This window comes from Silene latifolia, chromosome X, assembly GCF_048544455.1.
Source record: "Silene latifolia isolate original U9 population chromosome X, ASM4854445v1, whole genome shotgun sequence".
Lineage (NCBI taxonomy): Eukaryota > Viridiplantae > Streptophyta > Magnoliopsida > Caryophyllales > Caryophyllaceae > Silene > Silene latifolia.
Window position 1 is genome coordinate 226,160,987 of NC_133537.1, and position 20,640 is coordinate 226,181,626.

General features: G+C 37.1%; 2 protein-coding genes across 3 annotated transcripts; one reads left to right on the forward strand and one right to left on the reverse strand.

Annotated features, from left to right (window-relative positions):
• Positions 1-743: 743 nt before the first annotated feature.
• LOC141619464 (uncharacterized) lies at positions 744-1,744 on the forward strand. The gene is made up of 2 exons (XM_074436482.1): positions 744-1,133; positions 1,232-1,744. The coding sequence occupies exons 1-2, from the start codon at positions 744-746 to the stop codon at positions 1,742-1,744; spliced, it is 903 nt and encodes a 300-aa protein (XP_074292583.1).
• Positions 1,745-2,576: 832 nt separating this feature from the next.
• LOC141623825 (zinc finger protein CONSTANS-LIKE 10-like) lies at positions 2,577-10,654 on the reverse strand. Of its 2 annotated transcripts, XM_074439979.1 has the most exons (6): positions 10,469-10,640; positions 9,166-9,825; positions 7,250-7,474; positions 5,164-5,465; positions 3,046-3,178; positions 2,577-2,934 (listed from the first exon to the last, which is right to left on the reverse strand). In XM_074439979.1, exons 2-5 carry the CDS (start codon positions 9,742-9,744, stop codon positions 3,049-3,051), a joined length of 1,236 nt encoding a protein of 411 aa, XP_074296080.1. In that variant the 5' UTR covers positions 9,745-9,825; positions 10,469-10,640; the 3' UTR covers positions 2,577-2,934; positions 3,046-3,048. The 2 variants fall into 2 exon arrangements, with proteins under 2 accessions (XP_074296080.1, XP_074296079.1); XM_074439978.1 differs by having other exon boundaries at positions 2,577-3,178; positions 10,469-10,654.
• Between the last annotated feature and the right edge of the window lie 9,986 nt (positions 10,655-20,640).

A 20,640-nucleotide genomic window follows, 5' to 3' on the forward strand; every position in this document is an offset into this window, starting at 1 on the left:
TGCTTTCCAACGGAACTTTATGGACTTGTATGCTGCTTGTGATAACAATCAGGAGGGGGAGGTGTGGAGATCTGCGGTTTCTTTTGATAGGATTCTCTCTTCGGTAAGAAGGAAAGTCTCGAATGATGATGCGGATTACCTCATGAGGCCTTTTACGGCCAAGGAAGTACGAGGTGCTGTTTTCCAGATGGGTGCTTTTAAATCACCGGGCCCAGATGGTATTCCTGCGTGTTTTTTTCAGAAATGTTGGCTTTTGGTGAAAAAGGGGATATTTGACTCGCTCCTTGATTATGTTTCAAAACGCATCTCTTCATGGAACGGAATTTTCTTGTCGCCTGCTGGTAGGCTCACCCTAATTTCTTCAGTCCTCTCAAATCTTTCAAATTACTTTCTATCGGTTTTCAAAATTCCGGTAAGTGTGTCATCAAAGCTTAATTCTTTGTTGGCACAATTTTGGTGGGCTGGGTGTAAATTGGGGCAGAAACTACATTGGTGCAGTAAGAATTTTCTTAAGTCTTCCAAAGAGCTCCGGGGGTTTGGGCATACGGAATGTTGGATGTCTTAATAAGGCTTTGCTCGCCAAACAGGGGTGGAGATTGGTCTCGGGGGAGGATTCTTATTTCAGCGGGATTTTCCGACGGAAGATTTTTTGTTCAAATATATTTGTTGATGGCGCTCAACCTAATCAGGGGGGTGGTTGCTCTTGGGGGGTAAGAAGTATTAGATATGGATTGGAGCTGATCATGGATAATATCGGATGGAAACCAGGTTTGGACTCGGGCCTTAATGCGTGGAATGCAAAGTGGGTGAACAAGGCCACACCTGAACCGCAGGATCGCTTGCTGGATACTGGTTTTCTATATCTGAGGCGTCTTCAAGTTCGAGAGTTATGGAATAGAGATTTAACTTGGAATGCTCCACTTGTACGTGCGCTCTTCAAAGAACAGGATGCGGAGAGGATTCTCGCATCAACACTATGTAGGTCGCGGAAGCAGGATGAAGCTTTTTGGCCGCTCACTAATGATGGAGTCTACTCGGTTAAAAGTGGGTACGGCATTGCATTCATGGAGTTTTTTGAGAAAAAAGGTACTGTTAAAGATAAATCTAGGATATCAATGATGGGAGGGGTTTCTGTAAGTCACGTTTGTGGAGCTTACCTGGGCCGAATTCATGGAAAATTTTGATATGGAAAATCATTACAAACAATCTTCCAGTGGGCTATGAATTCCAGAAGCGATCAATTGATGGGAGCCATATCTGTCGGATGTGTTTGGGGGATCAATCCTACTGTGAGACGGTTGAACATATTTTTAGGGATTGTGATCTGGCGGCTAGGGTATGGGCGGGATCGCTATTAGGCATTAGGGTTGAAGGAGTCAATATGATACCACTTAGTGATTGGATTATTAATTGGCTCCGATATTTGGAAAAGATGGAGGATGGTGAAAGAAGGGCTCTTGTCTTTCTGGCAACTTTATGGGGGCTTTGGACTACTCGTAACAATGCGATTTTTAAGGGGGGTAGGATTATGCCAAGCGTCCTTCTTGAGTCGGTCATAAACAATGTGGATACTTATTTACAAGCTTTGCGGAAGGAGAAGGAGCAAAATGAGAAGGGGATAGGACAAGTGATGCCTTCCTTAGGAGGCAACGAGATGAGGGTTATCAAGGATGGTTTTCCTGTGTATATGGTTGGTGGGAGAAATCAGTGTAGGAGGATCAGGATAAAGGTCGATGCGGGATGATCTAAGAGTCTGGCCGCTGGGATTGGGTGGGTGGCTTATGACGAAGAGGGGATCATGCTTGAGCACGGAAGTACGAAGATTGCAGCAGAATCAGCTTTGCATACAGAGGCTCTCGGCCTATTGGCGGTTACTCAGTTGGCTGTTGATAAAGGCTTTCTACATTTGGAGGTGGTGTCAGACTGTTTAGCGCTAATATGTCAGGTTGCAGGACATGCGGGAGTAAATCATGTTATCAAAGGCATCCTGCAGGATATTAAAGGTCTTTATGCTTCGTTTCATTGTCTATGTTTTTCATATATTGCTAGAAACCTTAATGTTGTAGCACATGGTCTTGCTTCTAGGGCCATGAGATTGTAATCCCTTTATTTACAGTTGCCAAAAAAACAAAAAAACAAAACAAAAAAAAAAAAGTAGTAGTAGTAAACATTTGTGGTCAATTTGTCACTTTGTCCGTTTTGTTACTTTTCCAAGAGATACCACCACACCCCGAGCACTTCCGCACTCGTATTCATCTAAATAAAACAACTTAAACCCATTCTGAACCATGTTGATTAAATTGTATTTGATGAGATGAATACAAGAAGACATTTTTGATATTTTAATTTAAAGCATATTGCATACTGGTAATATGAAATGCCACACATACTAGAATATAACAATCACCTTGAACTCCTGCAACTCTAGAAGTACTAGTTAAATGGCCGTTGAGTTGACGTGAAGTAATAACCTTGCTAGTTGACAATTGACATGAGATGTAACCTTGCATATTTCGACATCAGTGTCTCGGATCCATGCTCAATACCATAGTTTCATCTCTGAGACCATGGTCGGATTGACAAACTAAAATAATATTCCATTTGCTATTATTCAAATAATAGATTACATCGTCCCTCCAGTTGATCTCGCAAATTGACATCAATTTACAGAGAATCTATTCGCAAGAAAGGTATTCTCATGACCGTATAAGTTGCTACAAAACAACAAGTACCAAGCAACATTTAAGAGGTACAGGGAATGAAGAACAAGGGGCCTGCAGGTGCCAGGATTTACAACAGCAATAATGTGAGGCCCAACCCCCAAGGCAAACAGCCACCCTTCATGTTGATGGCTACCTGATCAGATTTTACCAAGGAGGTAGAGTTCAATAAACATGAGGATAAACCCGAGGTTGCCTTGTCACTCACAAGCTCCTGCAACACAATCATATCATAGATCGTCACTAGTGTACTCATATCGATTTACTGAGGAGACAAAACTGAAGTCCAAAACTTTGTTCCTCGTAAAGATGGTGAGATGTTTACTCTTCAGTAGCTTCGTGTATCATGTAGTGGGTCGTAGTCGTAAGCTTCACCAGCCTTGACAAATCGTCCCTTCACACGCTTCCGAATGTCAGCCCTGGCTTTGCGAGAGGCATATCTCACTTTTTTCTCAAATCTGGTTTGACGAGTCAAATGAAAATAAAACATCGTAGTTAGCATTAGTAGAAAATGCTTAGGTAACACAACACCACTCCAGTGCCTTAAAGGCTATGCGGATAATGAGGTCGAATGTACGCAGCCTTACCCCTATGTTAACAATAAATATAGGCTGTTTCCGAGGAACTCAGAATGAATTCTGTGTCAAAAATTGAATTAAATAGCAGTTACTTCACAATAAACGAAAGCCTAATTCGCTTTGTGGAGCCACTTTGCCAAACGATTGAAAAAAAAAACTGCTTAAACAATAGGGCATATATCTAAGAAATAAAAAGTGCAAGCAACAAAGAAAGGGATCACAGATAAGATGGTCAAAATTATACTTGAGTAGGCAACTATAAGTAAAACTTTTAGCTTCAAAATGACCTCTTGTAACCATAATTCCATAGACAAGCTTAGATGTTTTATAATGCCAACTGAAAACACTTGTATAGTTTCCACTTTCCAGAATTCTAGATGCTTAGAATTCTGCGATGTGCACCGAAAAAAAAAAAAAACATAATTACTTTTTTGTGATGATTTTAAATTGTGCAGCAGGATAAAATATCTTTCCCAGCACTAAACTAAACAAAAGCATGAAAATGCCGCTAAATATACCCCCCAACATAAAAGCTATCACAAAATTTCCTCAAATCTTTTCATAAAAACTCAAAATTAGGCATGTTTTAATTTTCTTTTTGTTTTTTCAGTCCTTGTTGAGTTTTCAAGTGGAAAATGGAATGGGAGTTTTATTTTTACATGACACTTCTGTGCGTCTCACTTTCATTATCCAATTTCATAACCTCTTTAAATGGCTTTTCCAAAGAAGCCAATGTGGAGAAGTTGGAAAACTATGCCTCCTCTGGGGTATCTAGTTTTTAACCCTTCAGGTGCTTGGATAGGGGGAATAGGAGGGAAAGGGAGGGAAGTGATTTCCTTTGTCTGGTTAGCAAAATAGAGGTAGAGGGAGGGAAATTGGATACCTCCATTTCCCTCCTCCAAGGCAAATTAAAATCTTTCCAGCAAATGAGAGATTTGGAGGGAAAACTCTCTCCATTCCCCTCCCCTTCCCTTCCCTCCTTTTCCCTTCCTCCTTCCCCATCCCCTCCCTTTCCCTCGAATTTTCTTATCTAAACAAGGCCTTAGAGAGAATTACCTTCCTCTAAAATTGTTAACATTGGGGACGAGGAGTTGATTTGGGCGCATGACAAAATTGGCTATTTCTTAGTTGCTATTTTTACAATCTTCGAGGAAAACCCATAATCAATACTTCCCAATCGGAAAGATTTGGAAGTGTATGCCCCCTCCTAACTCTGGTTCTTTTCATTAGAGAATCCAAAGAGAAACTCCAAGTTAAGTATATTCTTAAGAAAAAAAGATTAAAGCATGTTGTTCTCTGTGGCAGGTGAGTGAAGAATCCATTGATACCTTTTGCCTTTGGGTCTTGTCTTTATAGCTCATATCGTATAACTCATTGGTATAAGGTGATTTCATATCTTCATCCTCATAAGTCTAAAGATGTACTCTCGGCCTTGAGATGAATGAAAAGAATTTATATTCCCAAATTTTGGAAGATGGTTCCTTTGCCTATATGATGATAGTGCACTTGTAGGGATATAAAGCATCATATATCCTGTATCACCTCTTTCCTCTTTTTCTTTTTGTAGATATGATTACTCATAATAGCATGAGAGTACAGCTATGCAGCTCTCAATTTGTAGTTGTGTGTAGGTGTCTCCCCATGGTGTCTTTTTTAACATTGTTGTGATCGTCTTGCCCCCCATTAGCAACTGGGCGTTAATTAATCAATATTCTCTTAGAAGAACTAGGTTTTTGGTGAAAGATCATACAATTTAATAGAAGGAGACTGAAGTGCCATCTAATTAAAAAATAAAATGCAGAAATGAAAAGACTAAACTCTCAGCCAACACAATTGAACTACTGCTATTATCTCCAAATACTTACTTACGGGTCTTCTTCTTTTCCCTGTATCGCATAACTGCTTCAGATCGAGTAGTTTTAAACGAACCCTCAGGAGCTGGGGGACACCAAGGTGGCTCCCCAAGTAGAAGCATTGATGAAGCCCCACAGTCCTGAAAATCCCCACCACTGCTCTCTCCTGTAAGTCCGGAAAAGGAGTGACCAGAATGGGCTTGTCTTGCTACCAAGGTAAGGTTAGGTTCAGTTTTAATACTCATCGCCGAGTCGGCAGATGCTGCATTGCTGCATGCTGGTTGCACTGTATTGGTGACTCCAATAGATGACGCCTGAAAGAAGTAAACAACAATAGTCAGCAATTGAGGAATTTTACAAAAGAACATAGGGGACTTTGAACTTCAACTATAATATCCAAAGAATTAGACCAAAAAAAACCTCAGTCCCAAAGTGATTAGGAAGAAATACATAAAATTGCATAATTGAAACGACCCTGACAGTCGTTAAGCATTGATAGTCTATAGGCCATCAGGGCATTCACAATCGCTATTTTTCAACTCTTATCATCAAGGCCTCAAGGCAGAGTGTAGGGGATCCTTGACTTTGAGTAAATAATATATTTGTACCTAGTTATAATCATAACATGACACTTATTACTGTTAATGCACGCCAACAACGCAGGTTTTAATTTTCTCCATTATTACTATTTTACTTACCTTACTATTGTCACCCTACCAAGACGTCATCAATTTTAAAATTTAAAATCCTCCCCAGAACGTATCCCAATCAATGGCAAAACTGATCCTAAACTGGGTTCCAAAATTTCTCTACTTCTCGTTGCAAAACCCAGAAAGCAACTTCTTCACAAGCAATCCACTTCTACATAGTTGAAGTGGTCATCAATAGTTGCTTTTTGCCCAAGAATCCATAAAAAAGATCAACGGGATTTATAAACTAATCATTGTGGATACCCTTAAGGTCGGCCTTAGCAGTGTAGTCGGTCTGTCCATGATAAAGTTAACAGCCACATCCACCACAAAAGTAAATATCACAACCTCACTATTCCAAACAAAAATCATCCTCTTAGCAGGGCAGCACGTCTAACTGTTATGACATTTAAGCCGCTTGTCCTCTACCAAAAGTTGAAGTCCATCTTTGAAGTCAGCCTTCGTTTTACAAAGAGCAAAAACTAAAACTTCAAGTTCCTTCAGCTCCCAAGGTTCGGATTCAAAGGTTAGCCTCACTATGAACTGCCAATTTCTCTAATAAACCCAGTTTTGAATGCATTCCCAATTTCTCAAAGAAACCAAGTCCATCCTCACTATGAACTGCCAATTTAGCCACTGGAAGTGTTATTTACTCTCCATCTATTCTCGTAGTTTTGAATTGAGTGAACCTGTGTCTTGTCGGGAGGACCAGCTACAGTAGCATCATTGCCACTTTCTGTTACTGAGAAAGAAATCTCCAAAAGATCCTTCAGCTGGCTCATTGTCAGAGAACACTCCTCGTCAACTAACAGAGTGAGGGACTCCACCTCCTTTGAGCTTGTATTAAGAAAAACACTAAAGTTTCGGACTTTGTCAGCGATGCCACATTTGTACCATTTAAGAAACACCAGCCATAAAGCCGGCCACCACAAATATAGCTACTGTTTCATTATTATTTTTGATACAAAGTTTCATTTGCCTTCAAATCTATGTTAATCCGACGCTTTACTTTATCAGCATATCCGACACAATACATGGCAAACGTCCGATAGATCAATTTCAGACACAGACACCGACAATTCACTAATGTCACCTGCTTCAGTTTCAATGGTGTCAAAGAAGAGCAAGATGAGAAAAAGGTAAAAGGAGAATGATGTACTAATAATAACTCACAAGGGCTTTTTGATCTATTTAACATTTGGCATTTAATTATTCATTTTAATTTTATTTTTCTTCTTCTGTTTCACCTAGTAAATCTCTAATAACACAAAGTGAATAAATAAGTTGATGTTAATTACGTATTTGATATCAGACAAAATTGAAAAAAATCTATATTCCCCTTTGGCCCTTTGTGTCAACTAAAATATGTTTACAGCAATTAGGAGTATTAAAGTTATAGGAGATCAAACCTCAACACGTAATCCACCCCGGCAATTAGGATCAGCTCTGAGCATGCCTTGTCTTGCAAACAAACTGTTAATCCCACCATTTTCAAGGAGCTTTTCGGAGTGAGTAAGAGTGACACCAAAAAGCTCATCATAATTTTCAAGATTTATGTCAACTTCATCCATGTTAAAGTCGGCATACAGGTCGTCTTCATCGATTCCAGGAATATTAGAAGCAAGATTGAACAACTGCATACAATCAAATCATAAGAGTATTGATTTAGCAAACAGCGCCATTAAAAAATCAACACCGAATCAAAAACCAAACAAATCATCAGAGCTTTCCACAAAACATTAAACCACCAAAGGTTTTGCCACATCACATAACAGATGTAATATAATAAAAAAGAATGCGTTTTTTTTTATGTATGGTATAGACGTATAGCATACAACAACATCAGAGCCTTAATCCCAAAATGATTTGGGGTCGAGTGACATGAATATCCTTTAGAACCGTCCATGGGTGAACGCACACCCCAAAATGCGAAAATATAGAAAAGGAAAAGTGCCAAACAAAAGGGGAGTGAAACATAATACAAAAGCCAGGGTAAACTTATCAATACTATATATTAATTCCAGAAACCAAGGGATTTCAATGTAATTAAAGAAAGTTATACAAATTAATTATACTATATAGTTTTAAATCACTAGCACCGTGTGATGGACCCGATTAAGGGATCTCAATGCAAATATTATATAGTTTGGGTTAAAATTAAATTATATAGAAGCTTGATAATTTTCCTAAACATTTGTAAGAGACTAAAACATGGTCAATTTCCTTAAAATAAAATAATTAATTAAGATGATTAATTTCCTTATAATAAAATAATTAATTAATTAAGATGATCAATTTCAAAGAGACTAAAAGAAATAAGATGCTTGGTAATTTTCCTAAATATTTATAGAATACTAGAGGATGGTCAATTTCCTTAAAATAAAATAATAAATTAGTATAAACATGCACACTTATGGTATTAATTATTATCATCATGAAATTATATATTAAATTTAAAATCTATGAAATTTTATTAAACTTTATAGTTTATTAGATGTATAGAGTTGTTAATTATTTAACATACAAAAATATAATATAAGTAGGTTATAAATAATTCAAGTTAGATTCCATAATATATAATATTGCATAATTCTTTCGATTTGATTTAATGCATATATGTAATATATTTATATAAATATATAATCCTCTTAAAATTGCATGCCCACGTAGTAAAAGTAATTTCATCAGTAAAGAAAAAAATTGTAGTAACATTGGATATAGGTATATGATAGTAATTACTCATTTGAATAGTAAAAGGAACAATATTATCAGCGAGATTAGTGAAAGTGGTAGAAACAACAACGGTAGTAGTGAAATACTCATTATTAATGCGGCAATTGAAAAATTAACAATAATTACGACGGGAGTAGTGAAATTATCAATATTAATGCGGCAAGTAGTGACAGTAACAATAATTACGGCGGAAGTAGTGAAAGTAACAATGATTACGGGCAAGTAGTGAAATGTTATTACTATTATTTCATTAATAAGAGTAAAATATTAATCGCAGAAGTAGTGAATTTGTCTCAAAATTTATTTCATCGTAATTTTAGGATATGTCATAGAAAAATATATTAATGATAAATTTATAAGTTATGCAACTTTACATAGTTTTATTTAATGAAAAAAAAAAATTTATTGGTAAGTAGAGGTAGCCCGGGCGAAGCCGGGCACCAATACTAGTAGGTTCTAAAATCGAAGACCTGATTTCTTTTATAAAAACTTAGAATTTAAATCGAGAAAATAATAATATAGACGTATAGCATATGACAAAATAATAAATTTGCCATCACACTTCACTTTATATAAGGCAATGTATAGCTACCTCAGACGAGTTACTGCATCCGGGTTGATTAGTACTCTTGCGTGGAACAATCTCAGGGATAGATGAAAGCCCAACCATATCATTAGATTTACTGAAGCTCTGCACATCATTTGTTGCAACAGTACCCCTTGTATCAGGTCCACTGTCTTTGCCAACAGCATCCAAGCAGTTCTTCATTCCTCCATCGTCAATACATAAAGCGCCTAACCCTTGCTTAGGGGTAGAACTGTCTGATGCATGTACCGGAATATCCGAGAAAAATGACCAGATTGTGGACAGCTCTGCTGATGACGGACAACCAGAGTAATAACTAATATCTTCCGTCTTGTGAAAGGTGGGGGTAGAGCCATTATGTCCTAACAAATTACAATTAGGACAAAGGGAAACCCCCTCATCAATACATCTAACGGAAGCAGGTTGGCAATTGCATCTTTCACAAACAAGTGTCCGAGAATGACGCTTGGAGAGAGCATTTGCAGAGTGAACATTGCGATCACAAGACAAACACAAACAAGCAGCGTCGGAGCGGCAATACACCACCGCTCTCTCCTCTCCACAAAAATCGCATACATACCCCATCGTCTCACCTATCAATAACTAAATCCAAATATCCTGCCCAACTACAAGCAAAAAGTTCTTATTCTGAAACTTGTTGATAGCCTGACAGAATTGAACATGTACAATCAATCGTTAATTATAAATTGAGAAACGCATACAAAACGAGAGATTGACACACTAATTCTAAATCAGATTCATAAATTTGAGCAGGTATCATAAGATAAACGCAAAAGGCAGAAAATTTAGCGTAAAGTACCCAGGTTCCGTTAATTGTACGCATTTTAGAAAATCTCAGTCACATATTTTGAAAAACGTAAACAATTAAATGGAACTGGGAAGGTGATATTCTTCATAACTCAGACAACAACAGGGATGATGCAGTTTCAGAAGAGAAAAGATAGTTAGAAACAATAAGATGAAATTGAGAACAAGAGTTAGCTGAGTGTTAAGAGCTATCTCACCCCCCGCCATGAAGTTGGGGGGTCGATTCTCACCCCGCACAGTTCGCTCATTTGAACCAACAAAAAAAAAAAAAAAACAATAAGATAAAATTGATCAAAACCTTTGAATAATAAGACAATTGAGCGAACTTGATTATCAAAATCGCAGAGATTTGAGAATCAAATAGGAAATGATGATCGAATGAAGTCTAAAAACATATGGATAAGAAATAAGATAAGACACATGAATGAAAACAAGAAAATCTAAAAATCAAAAAAAAAAAACCAAAAGTGAAGATAATTACCAGGAATAAATCAAAAGAATTCCAATTCCAAATTGAGGAATGAAAAAAAGTGATGAAGATAATAGTTGAGTGAAGAAGAAAGTTTAATTATAGATGAGCTGATAATAATTATGAAATGAAATGAAAGAGAGAGAGTGGAAAAGATAGAAATATCTAGAGAATTTAGATTTGTAAAGGACGTGGACTGAAATTAAAATAAATAAAGAAGGATGAAAAGAGAAGAGTTGGGCCCAGTTGGGTGGAAGATATTTGTGAGTTATTGATAAAAAGTGCATTTTTTAAGTGGGACCCTTGATTCGTTCAATGACACACCAAAAAGTTAGGCCCTCTTCCCCCGCCCCCCAACCTTTATGCCAATTTAATGCCTTTTAAACTTTCACCACTCAATAACCTACCCCCAAACTTTCTTTCTTCAGTGGGTTTATTATGTACTCCCCGTATCACACCAATGGTAACATGGTAAAAAATGGGATATTTAAGAAAAGAGGGTAAAAGTAGGGACAAAGATGGAAAGTAAAGTAAATATAAGGGATTAAATTATTGGGTTAGTGAGTGGGCCACAAGTGGTCATTATGTAAATATAAGGAGACTATATGGGTATTATTGTAAAAAAAACAGCCCATTTATAGTATGTTACCATTGGTGTAGTACGACCATATTAGGTAAGTGTAACCATTGCTCTAGTACGGAGGGAGTACATTGCAAGTGTCATATTCCTTCCATTCAACTCCACTTTGCAAATATTCCTTTTTTGTCTATTCAACTCACTTTACATGTTTCCTTATTTGGCTAAAAAAATGATCATTCTATCCTTATTGAAAATTTATATTTACAAAAAATGTCATCTATACCCCATAATAATCCACCACAAAACCCCACATTTATATTTGTTTTAATATTTTTAACCTCTCAATTCTCTTTCCCTATATATTTTTAATAGTTTTTTAATCCGCTCCTTAATACCCGTGCAAAAAGCAAACTTGCAAAGTGGAGTTGAATGGAGGGAGTATTTTTCACGGGCTTCCTTTTGCCTTCCTCTTCTTTTTTAACTATACCAAATTTCTATTTGGGAGATGCAAAGTTTTCAATCAAGTTTGAGCACGCATTAAATATCTCATTTTATGATAGACTGATAATCACTTATTTTAATCATAAAATATGCGGTTTCTGTCGTACCATAGATACCAACTGTTTACCTATAACGTTACTTCGTATCATAGGATAAGGAGTTATTAATTTCATGTCTCTAACGTGTTCCGCAACATATCACGTTGACGATTCAGCAGACTTTCATCGTCAAAGTCACCCATCATGAGTTACGATCAATAGTCAAAGCTTTGATACAACTAATGATACAAATGCGGAAGCGAATTGGGTGAAATAATGAAGATTGTGGTGCGGCTTGGGTTACGTACAACAACAATAAAAAAGTAGCAATAATGTGGGATTTATCTGTATGCATCCCTTTAAATTTAAGGACTATAATGAATATATCATGATGAATGCTAGTCATAAAATTAAATTACATAAACAAAAGGGTAAAGAGATGAAGAATCAACCTTCGGTCCTAGCAAATTCGGCCTAAGAACAATATCGCAATGATATTCGCCTATTAGTTGCACCCAAGACGATATGAGAAATGCCCTTAACTTGTTGCTAGAATCGATCCCCAAAATTTCAGTAAATTAATTAGGGTTTTTCGTTTTTGTGTTTTAGATGAGAGGCAAGAAATGGGAAAAAGAATTAGGTTAAGAAAAATCACCTTCTCCCCTTTATAAAACCGGGTATAAGGAGAGAATAGGGTAGATTTTTCTTTTCCTTTTTTCGGCCCATAATTTCCGAAATTAATAAGGAGTATAATTTCCTTATTTTCGGTTATTCCAAAAATGTATAAAATGTGTTAAATATAAATTGTCATCTAGTGAGGATCGATCCCATAACCTCTTGGTTTGAGTACCCTTACTATTACCACTATGACACATTCATCTTGTTGATTAAATATAACCGATTACATTTAATTACGAATTAACATATTAATTCGTCCAAGCTTACATCATATACATTAATTAAATATAACTTATTATACTCAATTTACGAATTGACAGTTAATTCGTCTCAACTAATATTATTTAATCGGCATTAAATAATCGTCTCATCAACACATTGACTAACTGTTTAGTCATATAAGACATCAATGGATTACATTTCCATAACCACATCTTCCAAACACATCCTTTAGGTGTGACCTTTAGGGACCAGTTGATCACCGCCATTTGTATGATAATAACGTCAAACTTTCTAGCAAGCCAACCGTTATTAGGTAATCGTTAATCAACTGATTAAATACGAAGTATACCCTTGTGAACCTGTAAGAGATTTACAAATGTTATCACACTAATTTGTGGAGGACACAAGCTCCAACAAACTCTCACTTGTCCTCACAAGTGTATGTGCGATAACCGATTCACATATCCTAAAATTTCTCCCACTCAATGTAAAAAAATTTGCAAATCCGTATTCACAAAGGTCGTATTTTACAAGCGATCATTATCAAGAGTGGTTTCCCCGACTAGAGAGTAACTTAACCGATAAACGAATCATCATTCGAGCATGGCCATGCATTTCGATTCAACTCCTCGAGTGGCCCCGAGAAATAACTATACCTGATAAAGGTTGGATATTTTCCTCAACTCGAATCCTGCGCGATGTAAGCACGGTATGAAATGACCCGAAAAAATCTACTTAGCCTCCGATTCGGCGACCGTGAGAGAAAGAAACCAAAGTCACCCAAAACTGCCTTAATCTCAAGAGACAGTCGATAGTCAAAAGAATCAACTCTAGGAACACAATGGATGTCCTATCCACGACCTGGCACCGAATGTTTTTAAACATTTAGGACTCCATTACGTTGTCACAAAAATTTGTCCTACGAGGTATCGTTATAATCTCGCATTTGTGATCGATCAATCAACAGTTTGACTTATGGCTCGTTGAACCCACCATCAATCGATTGCACAATATAATAGCCAGAGTTATCAGCTCTTGTAGGCGATTACGGACCAAAACAAAATATAATGTAATTCAGTTCACTTTGTGGCGTTCAAAGTTGTCAGTACAATCCACTTGAAAAACAAAATATTATAATAAAACGATGAAGGTATAAATAGTATATGAAAAAGATAATGTATCAAATTCATAATCAACTACTACAACTCAAGAACACGTTTAATTCCCATGGAAATAACGTGCCCTTCATGCTTATCAAAATTCAACGGTTTAGTGAGAGGGTCCGCGATGTTATCATCCGTCGCAATCTTGTCAATCACTATCTCTTCTTGCTCCACGTAATCACGGATCAGGTGAGCTTTCCGATGTACATGTCTAGATTTGTTGCTAGACTTAGGCTCCTTAGCCCGGAAGATGGCACCTCTATTGTCACAATAGATGGTGATCGGGTCATTCGAACTAGGAACTATCGTAAGTCCTTGTAAGAATTGACGCATCCATATCGCTTCCTTAGTTTGCTTCCGAAGCGGCATAGTACTCGGTTGATGGTAGAATCTGCTACAACACTCTGTTTGGAACTCTTCCACCGACCGCAAGCACCATTAAGAGTGAAGACGAATCCGGACCGAGATTTTGAATCATCTCGATCCGTTTGGAAGCTAGCATCTGCGGAATCGATTGCGCATAGCTTAGTATCGCCTCCATAAGTCAATATCCTATCCTTAGTCCTCCGTAGGTACTTGAGGATATTTTTAACAACTATCCAGTGTGTTTCACCTGGATTCTTTTGGTACCGACTCGTCATACTCAATGCATAAGCCACGTTTGGACGTGTGCATATCATGGCATACATAATTGATCCTATTGCAGATGCATAAGGAACACGACTCATGCGCTCAATCCCTTCAGGCGTCGTGGGTGACTGAGACTTGCTCAACTGCATCCCAGACGTCATTGGAAGGTTCCCCTTCTTGGAGTTGGTCATGCTGAACTTCTCAAGAATCTTATCCAAATAAGACTCCTGACTATGTGATAACGTCCGCCGTGATCTATCTCGGTAGATACGGATTCCCAAAATGCGTTGTGCCTCACCCAGATCTTTCATCTGGAAATGGTTCTTCAACCATTCTTTAACCGAAGATAGGAGAGGAATGTCATTCCCAATCAAGAGTATGTCATCGACATACAATATCAAGAATACAATCTTGCTCCCACTCGACTTGATATATAAGCATGGTTCCTCGACCGATCGAGTGAAACCATATTCTTTTATCACTTGGTCGAAACGATGATTCCAACTCCGAGAAGCTTGCTTAAGTCCATAAATGGAACGCTTAAGCTTGCATACTTTCTTAGGATGTTCAGGATCTATGAAACCTTCGGGTTGCACCATGTACAACTCTTCCTCCAAATAACCGTTTAAGAAGGCGGTTTTCACATCCATTTGCCAAATTTCATAGTCATGAAATGCGGCAATCGCTAAGATTATCCGAATGGAACGTAGCATGACTACAGGTGCAAAAATCTCATCATAATGCAATCCGTGCACTTGAGTGAAACCTTTTGCCACTAGTCGTGCCTTATAGGTATCTGGTTGCGCGTCTACAGAACGCTTTATTTTGTAAAGCCATTTGCACTGTAGAGGTTTTACCTTATTAGGTAAATCAACTAGATCCCATACGTCATTCTCATACATGGAGTTCATCTCGGATTGCATGGCTTTGAGCCATAGCTTTGAGTCGGAACATGCCATAGCACCTTTATAGGTAGCGGGTTCATTACTCTCTAGGAGTAAAACGTCATTCTCCTCGACCATACCAATGTATCTGTCCGGAGGATGAGAGACTCTACCCGACCTCCTAGGTTCCTCAGGAATGTTAACCGTATCATCAGTTGGAGGAACCACTTCCTCCATCTGGTCCTCGGTTGTTGGTTCTGGAATCTCCGACAGCTCGAAGGTTCTATTACTTGTCTTGTTCTCGAGAAATTCTTTCTCTAAGAACGTCGCACTAGCCGCAACAAAAACTCGATGTTCGGTAGGCGAATAGAAGTAATGACCAAACGTTCCTTTTAGATAACCTATAAAGTATGTCTTGACCGATCGCGGGCCGAGCTTATCCTCGTGTCTCCACTTGACATAAGCCTCGCAGCCCCAAACCCGAATAAAGGACAAGTTAGGTACCGTTCCCTTCCACATTTCATATGGAGTCTTGTCGACAGCTTTAGTCGGACTTCGGTTAAGTATAAGAGCGGTGACAAAAGTGCAAAACCCCATAATAAATCGAGGCACTACCGTGTGACTCATCATGGATCGAACCATATCAAGTAAGGTTCAATTTCTCCGTCGGACACACCATTTAATTGAGGTGTTCCAGGTGGAGTTAGACGCAAAACGATTCCACAGTCTTTAAGGTGTTGATCAAACTCATTTGAAAGATATTCGCCACCCCGATCTGAACGGAGTGCTTTAACCTTTCTACCCAGTTGGTTTTCAACCCTGTTCTGGTATTCCTTGAATTTCTCAAAGGACTCACTTTTATGCTTCATTAAGTAGACATATCCGTATCTACTCAAATCGTCCGTGAAAGTGATAAAATATCTATAGCCATCTCTAGCGGTAATTGACATAGGTCCACAAACATCAGTATGTATGAGTCCTAATAGGTCACTAGCGTGCATTCCAACACCTTTGAAGGAAATTCGAGTCATTTTGCCAATGAGACATGATTCGCACGTGCCATATGTAGAAAATTCGAATGTGGGAATAGTCCCATTATCGACAAGTTTCTTTACGCGTTTCTCATTTATGTGTCCCATTCGACAATGCCATAGATAGGTTTGATCTTTGTCACCAACCTTCAATTTCTTATTATTCACGTGTAATACTTCAGTGGTTTGATCTAAGATGTAAATTCCATTCATAGAAACCGCTTTGCCATAAATTATTTCATTGAAAGAGAAAATACAGCTATTATCCTTTATTAAAAATGAAAATCCGTCTTTATCAAGTACGGAAACTGAAATAATGTTCTTAGACAAACTGGGTACATAGTAACAGTTATTTAAAAATAACTCAAAACCACTAGGTAGTTGGATTACATATGTTCCCTTCGAGACATCAGCAACTCTGGCTCCATTCCCGACTCGCAGGTCCACATCACCCTTTCCGAGAGGTGTGATGTTTCTTAGGCTCTGCAAATGATTACACATATGAGAACCACAACCAGTATCAAGTACCCAAGTTCCGAAACTTGCATGGTTAATCTCAATCATATGAATATAAGATGACATACCAACAGGAACGACGCGGCCTGCTTTGATGTCCTCACGGTAGACGGGACAGTTCCTCCTCCAATGTCCAGTCTTGTGACAATGGTGGCACTCAATGTCACCACCCTTGCTCTTTGCCTTGCCCTGTGAGCCACTAGTCTCACCGGACCCACTCTTACCGTTTCCTGGCTTCTTGAATTTTGGCTTACCTACAGTTAGGTCGCCTGGAGCTTTGCCCTTACCTTTACCCTTGTTGGAAATCGTGAGAACACCCTACTTCATGCTCCCACTCAATTTCATATCCTTCTCGGTCTATACGAGAAGGGAGTGTAGCTCATGAGAATTCTTTTTCAAGTCATTCATGTAGTAGTTCGCCCTGAAAAGGGCAAACCCATCGTGAAGAGAATGAAGCATTCGGTCAATGACAATGCTCTCACTGATTTTGCAATCAAATGCCTCCAACTTCTCGACATTCTCAATCATGTTAAGAATGTGTGGGCTAACCGGTTGGCCCTTTTGGAGTTTCGCATCAAAGAAGCGACAGATATGCTCATAAGTAACGATCCTCGGTGCTTTTGAGAACTCGTTAGTGAACGTGGTGAAAATCTTGTTCGCACCTTGGGCAATGAAGCGTCTCTGCAAATTGGTTTCCATTGCAAAGATGAGTACGTTCTTTATCGCACCCGCTTCCATAACGAAATCACTATAAGCAAGTGACTCGTTAACTCCCGCATTGGGGCCTGGGTTTCACCGGTATTGGCTCAATTAAGTACTTGAGCTTCACCGTCGGCAATGGCGACATTCCGTAGTCTTGCCTCCCGATCCGCAAAGTTGGACCCATCATTCTTCAGTCGCGTGTACTGATTCATGTTGTCCATAAAAACTTTCAGCCAGGACTCGCGTCCAAGTGTGGCACTAGGCATTGAGATTTCGTTATTTCCAGCCATTTGGTGTAACAATAATGTAAACGTGTTCTACACTCCGAAAAGAAGAATAAATAATAAGCATGTGCATCGATTTTAATTTAAGTCTAATGATCTAATGTCATAACGCGAAGACTCAAAACATTTGTACAATTGACCTTCCTCAAGAATTATATAAATGAGCCCAAGACTCAATTATCTGTAAATTGATAAGCCAACCTTTTGGCTAATTCTACTGTTAGAATTCTTGGTCGATAAATTTCTGTAAATTCTATCTTTAGTCCATCATAATCACGAGAAACTCTTCGGACTATAATGTTGAGATAAACTAAGTCAACACGAACTACTTACCCAACGTAGAAGGGGTCATATTATGCCTACCGACGAAGAAGGGATTCATAGTTGTTTGCCCTTATAAAGACTAATCTCAATTTCCGTTTTAGAGGAAGATCCCATCAACTTTATTTTAATTCATTTTAAGTGAACTAATATCTAGCATGCGTGAATGAATAAACTAAGGTGATGGCTTAATAAACATGTGACATCTGTATGTCTATGAAAACTAACATACAACCGATATGTGTCAATTTTCATGCATTTTAGTAGTAGGTGGTTTGGTTTTAGGCGGAAAATGATGCATAAACTATCATGTGAAAGAAAAGCAATAGGAATGAAAAACGTAAAAGCAATAATAAAGTCCTAGTGTGGCCTATCCTATCAAAATGAACATTAAATACAAGTTTGGAATCCATCCTTGAACCCGATAAGTTTGTCTCGATGTTCCATCTTGATCCATGTAGCGGGAGTGAGCTCCAATCTCCATCTTTAGTCTTCTTCGAAAATTACAATAAATAAATTTACATAATAAACCTATTTATTACATTCTAATTTCAAAACCCAAAAACTAAAGAATAATAAAGGAGATTCGAGATCTCAAATTACATTAAAAATTATGTTTCCATCATTACGAAAACATAATTTGACTAAGGCCACACTAAGTATTACAAATTACAACCGATTGCAAAAAAAATACGTAAATAAAACCATTCAAACGATTCATTCAACTAAAATAAAATGCATCAACTAAAAATAAATTAAACATACAAGACATAATTCTTTATTTATGTAGATTAATTTTATCCAAACCACCTATTTAATTGATTAAATTAAGTGACAATTCCTCAATTAATCACATTAATTTTAATCTTAATTCATATTAAACTTGTAATATGAATTTAATCCATCAATATTTTAAACTGCTTTAAAATAATTAGGTATCTATGAATTATGAACCGCTTCACAATTATTTATCATACATTGCAAATTTAATGTATAATCATTCTAGGCCAAAAACAACAAGAGAAAAAAAACAGAAAAATTTCCTCGGTTTTTCTTCAAAAACCGGAAAAAGACAAATTTTTTTTTTTTTTATAAAATACTGCTGATCGTGAACAGTAACAGAAACACAAATTTTTTTTTTTATATTTCACGGCATAAGCAGCAAAAAAAAAAAAAAAAAAACAGCCCTTTTTTTCTGCTCGGCATTTCAGCAATTCGAAAAAAACAGAAATTTTTTTCTTTGCGGCAAAATGCCCTAAAAATAAAACATATTGATGAACAAGATCGTTTATAGTTGCTATTAACAAGATTTGCATCATACCTTATAATTTAAACATGTAAATTTATGAAACATGATTCTAAACAACGATTTAGAACCATTGATGCCAAAAACTTTATAGCAAAAAACAATTTATCATCAACAATCAAGACTATTCCATTTACAATTTAATTTAATCCGAATTAAATCAAAACATCTACAAATTCATTTTATTATCATCTTAACTGATTAAAACAACAATATGAATGAATCAAAACGGAACAAATCATCAAAAACAAGAACCATACTCGGCTGAAAAAAACATTTTCTCTCGGCCAAAAAAATTTCAGTCGAACCAAATTTTTTTTTCGAAACCCTAAAAATTGTTTACATCAAATTTTATGAAAATCATCAAAATAAAATTTGTGGCCTTGGCTCTGATACCACTTGTGGGATTTATCTGTATGCATCCCTTTAAATTTAAGGATTATAACGAATATATCATGATGAATGCTAGTCATAAAATTAAATTACATAAACAAAAGGGTAAAGAGATGAAGAATCAACCTTCGGTCCTAGCAAATTCGGCCTAAGAACAATATCGCAATGATATTCGCCTATTAGTTGCACCCAAGACGATATGAGAAATGCCCTTAACTTGTTGCTAGAATCGATCCCCAAAATTTCAAGAAATTAATTAGGGTTTTTCGTTTTTGTGTTTTAGATGAGAGGCAAGAAATGGGAAAAAGAATTAGGTTAAGAAAAATCACCTTCTCCCTTTTATAAAACCGGGTATAAGGAGAGAATAGGGTAGATTTTTTGTTTCCTTTTTCCGGCCCATAATTTCCGAAATTAATAAGGAGTATAATTTCCTTATTTTCGGTTATTCCAAAAATGTATAAAACGTGTTAAATATAAATTGTCATCTAGTGAGGATTGATCCCATAACCTCTTGGTTTGAGTACCCTTACTATTACCACTATGATACATTTATCTTGTTGATTAAATATAACCGATTACATTTAATTACGAATTAACATATTAATTTGTCCAAGCTTACATCATATACATTAATTAAATATAACTTATTATATTCAATTTACGAATTGTGATTAATTCGTCTCAACTAATATTATTTAATCGGCATTACATAATCGTCTCATCAACACATTGACTAACTGTTTAGTCATATAAGGCATCAATGTGATTACATTTCCATAACCACATCTCCCAAACACATCCTTTAGGTGTGACCTTTAGGGACCAGTTGATCACCGCCATCTGTATGATAATAACGTCAAACTTTCTAGCAAGCCAACCGTTATTAGGTAATCGTTAATCAACCGATAAAATACGAAGTATACCCTTGTGAAACT